The sequence below is a fragment of the Laccaria bicolor genome, genomic scaffold (assembly GCF_000143565.1).
Source record: "Laccaria bicolor S238N-H82 LACBIscaffold_110 genomic scaffold, whole genome shotgun sequence".
Taxonomy (NCBI): domain Eukaryota; kingdom Fungi; phylum Basidiomycota; class Agaricomycetes; order Agaricales; family Hydnangiaceae; genus Laccaria; species Laccaria bicolor.
Genome location: NW_001889981.1, coordinates 1 through 6,551, shown reverse-complemented (window position 1 = coordinate 6,551; position 6,551 = coordinate 1). Strand labels below are relative to the sequence as shown.

The following is a 6,551-nucleotide window of genomic DNA, read 5'->3' as shown; positions in this document are numbered from 1 at the left end:
ACTTTCCAGCCACCGAGACTCACGGTGAGATCTAGACTGTAAAAATTCAGTTGTTAGGAAAGGTCACCACCCTCTGGAGTCCGACAGGTTCCATGAATGACTTCGTCGGACGCACAGTGAACATTCAAGATCCAAAACCGAGCTTTCTCGATCTCTTTCTTTGTGACAGGGCCTACATTACCAGGTATCCACCCATACCATACCATTTCAACAATAACATTCGTTCAATTTAGTTACCAGGCTCATCATTAGTGAGCTACATTAATTAACGCTGCAGGCAAGTGCTTTACAGACCGAGAGTGATAGTAGGGATCTTGAACCGGGCAATCAAGAAGTCGTTCGTACAATGTAATCTCTTCAGTGATGTATGTCATGTAAGTAAGAGGTCAAACTGAATCCAGAGGGCAATAGCAAGGCGTTTCAAGAGTACATTAGAATACTTATAGTGAATGATGTGCTGGTCAAAGAAGACGTGCCTCCCTGCGCAAGGACTTTGCCTCGTCGAGATCATTTGAAGTGCCCTGCTGTTCAAAACGAGTTTCAAGGGCATCGGCAAGGTTATTGAGTGACCGGGAGCGACGTGGATGAGGTGCTGGCCGAAGAAGAAGGGCGTCTCGGTACAAGGAAATTGCTTCATCAAGGTCATTTGAAGCACCCTGCTGTTCAAAACGACTTCGAAGGGCAACGGCGAGGTTATTGAGTGATGAGGAGCGATCTGGATGAGGTGCTGGCCGAAGAAGAAGTGCCTCTCGGTGCAAGGAAATTGTTTCATCAAGGTCATTTGAAGCACCCCGCTGTTCAAAACGACTTCGAAAGGCATCGGCAAGGTTATAGAGTGATGCAGAGTGATCTGGATGAGGTGCTGGCCGAAGAAGAAGTGCCTCTCGGTGCAATGAAATTGCTTCATCAAGGTCGTTAGAAGCACCCCACTGTTCAAAACGACTTTGAAGGGCATTGGCAAGGTTATTGAGTGATGAGGAGCGTTCTGGATGAGGTGCTGGCCGAAGAAGAAGCGCCTCTCGGTGCAAGGAAATTGCTTCGTCAAGGTCATTTGAAGCACCCCCCTGTTCAAAACGACTTTGAAGGGCATTGGCAAGGTTATTGAGTGACGAGGAGCGATCTGGATGAGGTGCTGGCCGAAGAAGAAGTGCCTCTCGGTGCAAGGAAATTGTTTCATCAAGGTCATTTGAAGCACCCCGCTGTTCAAAACGACTTCGAAAGGCATCGGCAAGGTTATAGAGTGATGCAGAGTGATCTGGATGAGGTGCTGGCCGAAGAAGAAGTGCCTCTCGGTGCAATGAAATTGCTTCGTCAAGGTCGTTAGAAGCACCCCACTGTTCAAAACGACTTTGAAGGGCATTGGCAAGGTTATTGAGTGATGAGGAGCGTTCTGGATGAGGTGCTGGCCGAAGAAGAAGCGCCTCTCGGTACAAGGAAATTGCTTCGTCAAGGTCATTTGAAGCACCCCCCTGTTCAAAACGACTTTGAAGGGCATTGGCAAGGTTATTGAGTGACGAGGAGCGATCTGGATGAGGTGCTGGCCGAAGAAGAAGTGCCTCTCGGTGCAAGGAAATTGCTTCATCAAGGTCGTTTGAAGCACCCTGCTGTTCAAAACGACTTTGAAGGGCATTGGCAAGGTTATTGAGTGACATGGAGTGATCTGGATGAGGTGCTGGCAGAAGAAGAAGTGCCTCTTGGTGCAAGGAAATTGCTTCGTCAAGGTCATTTGAAGCACCCTGCTGTTCAAAACGACTTTGAAGGGCATTGGCAAGGTTATTGAGTGATGCTGAGCGATTGGGATGAGGTGCTGGCCGAAGAAGAAGTGCCTCTTGATGCAAGGAAATTGCTTCATCAAGGTCATTTGAAGCACCCCACCGTTCAAAACGAGTGTTAAGGGAATAGGCAAGGTTATTGAGTGACTGGGAGCGATCTGGATGAGGTGCTGGTTCCAGACCATGACGAAATGCAGTAATTTCCTTGTCCAAGTCTCTGTTAGATTGGCTTTGTTCATGCAATCTGCGATAGGCAAACCCTAATGCCTTCCATGTCCCCTTATCATGTGGCTGGGTTTGTGTGGCAATCTTGAGACACTGAATGTGATATGACAGTGTGGTGACATCTTGATTCCCTATCATAACAGCTACCTTATAAGGTAGCACAGAGTTTTGGATGCCTTCAAGAGAATCATGGCCACCCTGGAATCTGGCTGCGATACAAGGTAGAAACAGTGTAGCCCAACGATGCATCGCTTCCTCCGATATCAGATCCATACCCACCGTACCACTCAGTGCTGCCAATTGTTGATGTGGGGTTCCACTTGAAAAGTGAAGAGGCCAAAATTTGACAACATATGGTTCTACACCACGAAGCTCTGTGTAAGTGCAAGTCTTTCCCCGAGAAGATGGGAGTAAGTCGCCAAAGACAATCTTGATGCATCTCTTCGCCAGCATAGAGTTCGCTTCTATAGTGCTAATAGCTTGAAATGTCTGGTCAACATTGTCTGTGGTGATGAATTCAACAAATGATGCATGGAATCGTTGTGACGCCGGTGATATGACATTAGTTTTGGGATCACCCTGTGTCTGCAAGGCTGCCAGCCGCTGGTGAATCTCCTCTGTGGCAGGCCCAGGTATGCCTAAGAGATGTGCAAAATCACCAATTGGTAGGGCTTCCTGAAGAACTACGGTCGCCGCAAGGAAGTCTCTGAGTATCCCTCGAATGCGTGGTGGGAAAAGGGTTGAAATAGCACCGCGATATAGGCGCTCAAGCTGCCCATCTTCTGGACCATCTTTCCGATTGACCACCTTCTCTTCAGATGACAGGAGTTGGTCGAGTATTTCGTGCGGATATCTAGTGTCAAATTTATTTGTTACCAATAATCGTGCGGTTGCCGCCCAAATAAGAAGACCATCTGCACGAGCTGCCAATCGATGGATTTTGACATCATCGGGCTTGCGCCCTTTCCAATCAACATCGCCCAACAAGAAGTGCTGATGGAAGTAATGTGCAATAACTGTCTGTGAGGCTGGTGGAAGAGGGTATTTGCGAGTTGGCATTTTATCAACTGCCCGTTCGATGGAGTAATTGAAGCGACTTGTCAAGACAAATTTCAAAGGAGAGGGCGATGGAATGTGCACAAGTTCTGCCAGGAATGACTCATAATTGCGCCATTCATCCAGACCATCGACAACAACAACAAGCTGATAAGGATACTTTAGTGCGCGGATGGGGTCGAAAATATATGCCGTGAAATAATCCTTGAGCCTGTCATGCGGGCCATTGAGTGTCCTTGCAGCGTCAGCAATATTAATGATGGCTTGCGGATACATCGCGCCGAGCTGCCTGGAGATCATCTGAATGACCCTCTCGGGGGACTCTGTAGTAAGATTAGTGAGAAATACAGCCCCAGCAAGGCGGTCCTCCGATTTGAGAAGGTAGACCAGTTCCTGAGTGACGGTCGATTTACCTAGGCCAGCAGCGCCATGTACCCACAGGACAGACTCTGGGGCATCAGCTATCCAGTCGGAAATGTCCCGTATAACGTCATCTCGACTTTTCTCAAGATATTCGTTGCGTGTGTAGTCCGGATGGCTTGGCAGGCTGTTCAGTGACACAAAATCTGGATTATGTCAGTTCGGTTCACCACTCGGTCAGGTATCTCGGGCTCACCAATTTTCCGGTTGAGTTCCTCGGTGTCCAGCTTTATATTGACCGAATTTTCGGTCTAATTGCAAGTTCGTAAAGAATTTTACATACGAGGACGTAACGAACCTGAAACAATTGGATGGCGTCGTTCAGCCTTACTCTGATAGCTTGAAGGTCACCCATGTGAGCGCTTTGTTGCAAGTACCGTGAAAGCAGATTGCGACGACTAAGTTCGTCACATTCTCCAGCTATGCTTCCGAGAGTCCTATGTAAATTTCGGGTCAATACGATATAATTTGCGGATGTGACTGCTGTTACCCACTTTATAAATTCGTTCAAGGCTCGTTTGAGTTTCTCTGATGGCCCCACCGTACTCTCAGAACAAATAACAGCGCAAGAGACAACAAATATTCCAGCTGTAGCGGCTACTTGATTCATTTCGTCGTAATTCGAGCGAGTTTGCTGATGACACTGAGAATTACAGTAACTGAAAGGAACGAGGACATACCGAGACGGCCTGCAACATACTAACGACTTTTCCAATCAATGGTTGGACCCATGGTACTGGTATTAAAGAGCTGGCTTCTTCTACGAGGGTGAGGATGGTTATGGTTGTCCCGATAGTTATATCGAGGATTTTGGATAGTCTCTCCGAAGTTCCAAGTTCGCCATCGCTCACGAATGAAGGCTGAACGATGTGTGAATGACGTGAGATCGGGTGGGACAAACCGGAATGTCGAAACTGACCTTGATCCTATCGATATCTTCGTTTATCATGACCATCAATCCATCCAAGGATTTTCCGTCGCCATGTTGGATAGTCTTGAGCTTTGCAACTGTCCTAAACGACGGATCGATACATTCAGGACGATCAAGTCTATAGAAGATCAATGCTGAATTCTTACTCGTTGAAGGCCGTTATTGCCCGTGTGGCTTCTGCACGCTGGGCATCAGTAGCAGATGCGAGTTGGACAATGAACCGAGCACAGGTTTCGAGAATTTCGGTAAGCTGGAGGATAAGAATGTCAGAGATCGATATGCATGATACATTGTAGACATTACTTGGCCTTCCGAGTCCTTATCGCGGATGATAACGATAAGCTGGATGAGCCTCTTGAGTTCGGGACTTTCTTGAAGGGTGTACGCGATAGAGAGAATGGCCATATCTCTCTTAAAAGATTTGCCCTTCGCGAACTTTACTTTCTCCAGCTTCGTCGATGTCGGTTCTGTATCGTGAGGATTCAGCACCGGGGGTTCTATGTTGCCTGCCGACTGTGGTAGTGGTAGGGCGGTAGTCGGAGGCTGTGTCGCTGCTATGTCGATGGAAGACGACTCGGTGGGTTGGGGGGTCCTGGGTCGCACTGGCAAATGAAAGAATGTCATCAACTTATCACGTTTACGATCCCGCGTCGGTTTAGGTGCCATAACTGGGCAAGTTGAAATGGGTGTAAAGAGGAAACGTTGTCGACCGCACTGTCCTGTGAGAAATGACACCGCCCTCGAGGCCTCGAGGACCACGCCAGATCGGAGGCTTTAGTACCACGTTTCTCAGAGGGTATATTCCGGAGCGGTCCCAGTAAGGAACAAATGGTTTGTATTGGTGTAATCGGAGTTGGATGTCCGAACCGACTCTAGCATCACTGGCACTGGCGATATATGTAAATCGCATTCCTACCAAAATCAAGAATACCCATGTCAATGCCACCTCGCCTTGTCTTCCTCCTGCCCTTTCAACTCCGCTTCCGATTCTTCCTCCCCGTCAAACCCACCACCAATAATCCACATATATTCCTTCGGTGCCTCCCGATCCACACGTCCATCGCCAGTTTGAGGGGTACTTAGAGCAGGGAAGAGCGTCTTGTTCCAGGTATTCTTTCCCTTCCCCTCCACTCATAATTACGAAAAACACTCCTAGGCAACAACCGCATATCACCTCCACCTCCCTCTCCAGGCCTATACCCCTTCCTTAACGAACGACCCATTCGATGGGCGTCGACTCGGGTTGGTCGCTTTCCGAAATACGGGGGGGGGGCTTGACACCGATGGGGTGGGGGAGGAAGGGAACCTTGTGGATTTGCCGCTCATCGCGCTGAGTAATGGGCAGACGAGGAGAGCGAGAATTGCGAGGGCTGTTATGAAGGCTCCGGAGGTGCTTTGAGCCGCTGAGTAAGTGGTTCTTCGTCCTTGCATTTCGTCGTTCCCCTTCCTAAACGTTCTTTCATTCTTTTTTCGCTTCTTCTCCTTCCTTTCCTTGCTATCCTTCGTATTTTGCATTTTTATTTCCCGTGCTTCCCGCCGTTCACCTCCCACTTTTTTCATTGCCTAGGCACGTTTCAACCCTCCCTTGGTCTCTCACTCGCGTTCCCTCACGCAGGCTGCCCTCCATATCCCTGCCTCATCATCGTCTTCTTCGTCCTCCTCTGCCACAACTCACCCCACCGCACGCACGCCTTGCACCCAAGAAAACGCACACCCACTGCACACCTCCGCACACTGATTGGCGTCGTCTCCCCGGAACTATTCAACGCTTTCCCACGTCGTCATCCAGGCATGACAGTCTGGGGAAACCGTTGTTACGGGTTTTGGAGGGGGTTTCGTACCGCTCAAGGGGAGTGAGAGGGTGGGTGAGATATGTGTGGGTGAGGAGGAACTTGGGTTTGAGGTTGGGATGGGAAACGAACCGAGTGAGGTGGAGAAGGAGAAGAGGAGAAGGGAAATTGGAGGATGGAGAATCGCTAGGTGCTATCTGCCCTCCGACCAAGCGCGTGGTCGACACCAGAAACTACAGGAACTCCCGAGACGGGAAAAGACTTCGCATCCCGTTGCTTCACGACCCTCTCCCCTGGGAAGCAGTGTATCGTACTCCTCATGCGCGCCTTGGTCTCCCGGCCTCCGTTGGTGCTCCT

The 6,551-nt window shown here is 49.3% G+C and overlaps 2 protein-coding genes across 2 annotated transcripts; one reads left to right on the top strand and one right to left on the bottom strand.

Annotated features, from left to right (window-relative positions):
• Positions 1-461: 461 nt before the first annotated feature.
• Positions 462-5,070, bottom strand: LACBIDRAFT_398227 (tetratricopeptide repeat-containing protein; the record flags this gene model as incomplete). Its single annotated transcript, XM_001890538.1, has 8 exons — positions 462-3,619; positions 3,670-3,724; positions 3,772-3,910; positions 3,968-4,107; positions 4,154-4,333; positions 4,393-4,486; positions 4,551-4,654; positions 4,708-5,070. The coding sequence occupies 8 exons, from the start codon at positions 5,068-5,070 to the stop codon at positions 462-464; spliced, it is 4,233 nt and encodes a 1,410-aa protein (XP_001890573.1).
• A 191-nt stretch (positions 5,071-5,261) lies between these two features.
• On the top strand, positions 5,262-6,018 carry LACBIDRAFT_296739 (uncharacterized protein; the record flags this gene model as incomplete). Its single annotated transcript, XM_001890542.1, has 1 exon — positions 5,262-6,018. One exon carries the CDS (start codon positions 5,262-5,264, stop codon positions 5,421-5,423), a length of 162 nt encoding a protein of 53 aa, XP_001890577.1. The 3' UTR covers positions 5,424-6,018.
• Positions 6,019-6,551: the final 533 nt, after the last annotated feature.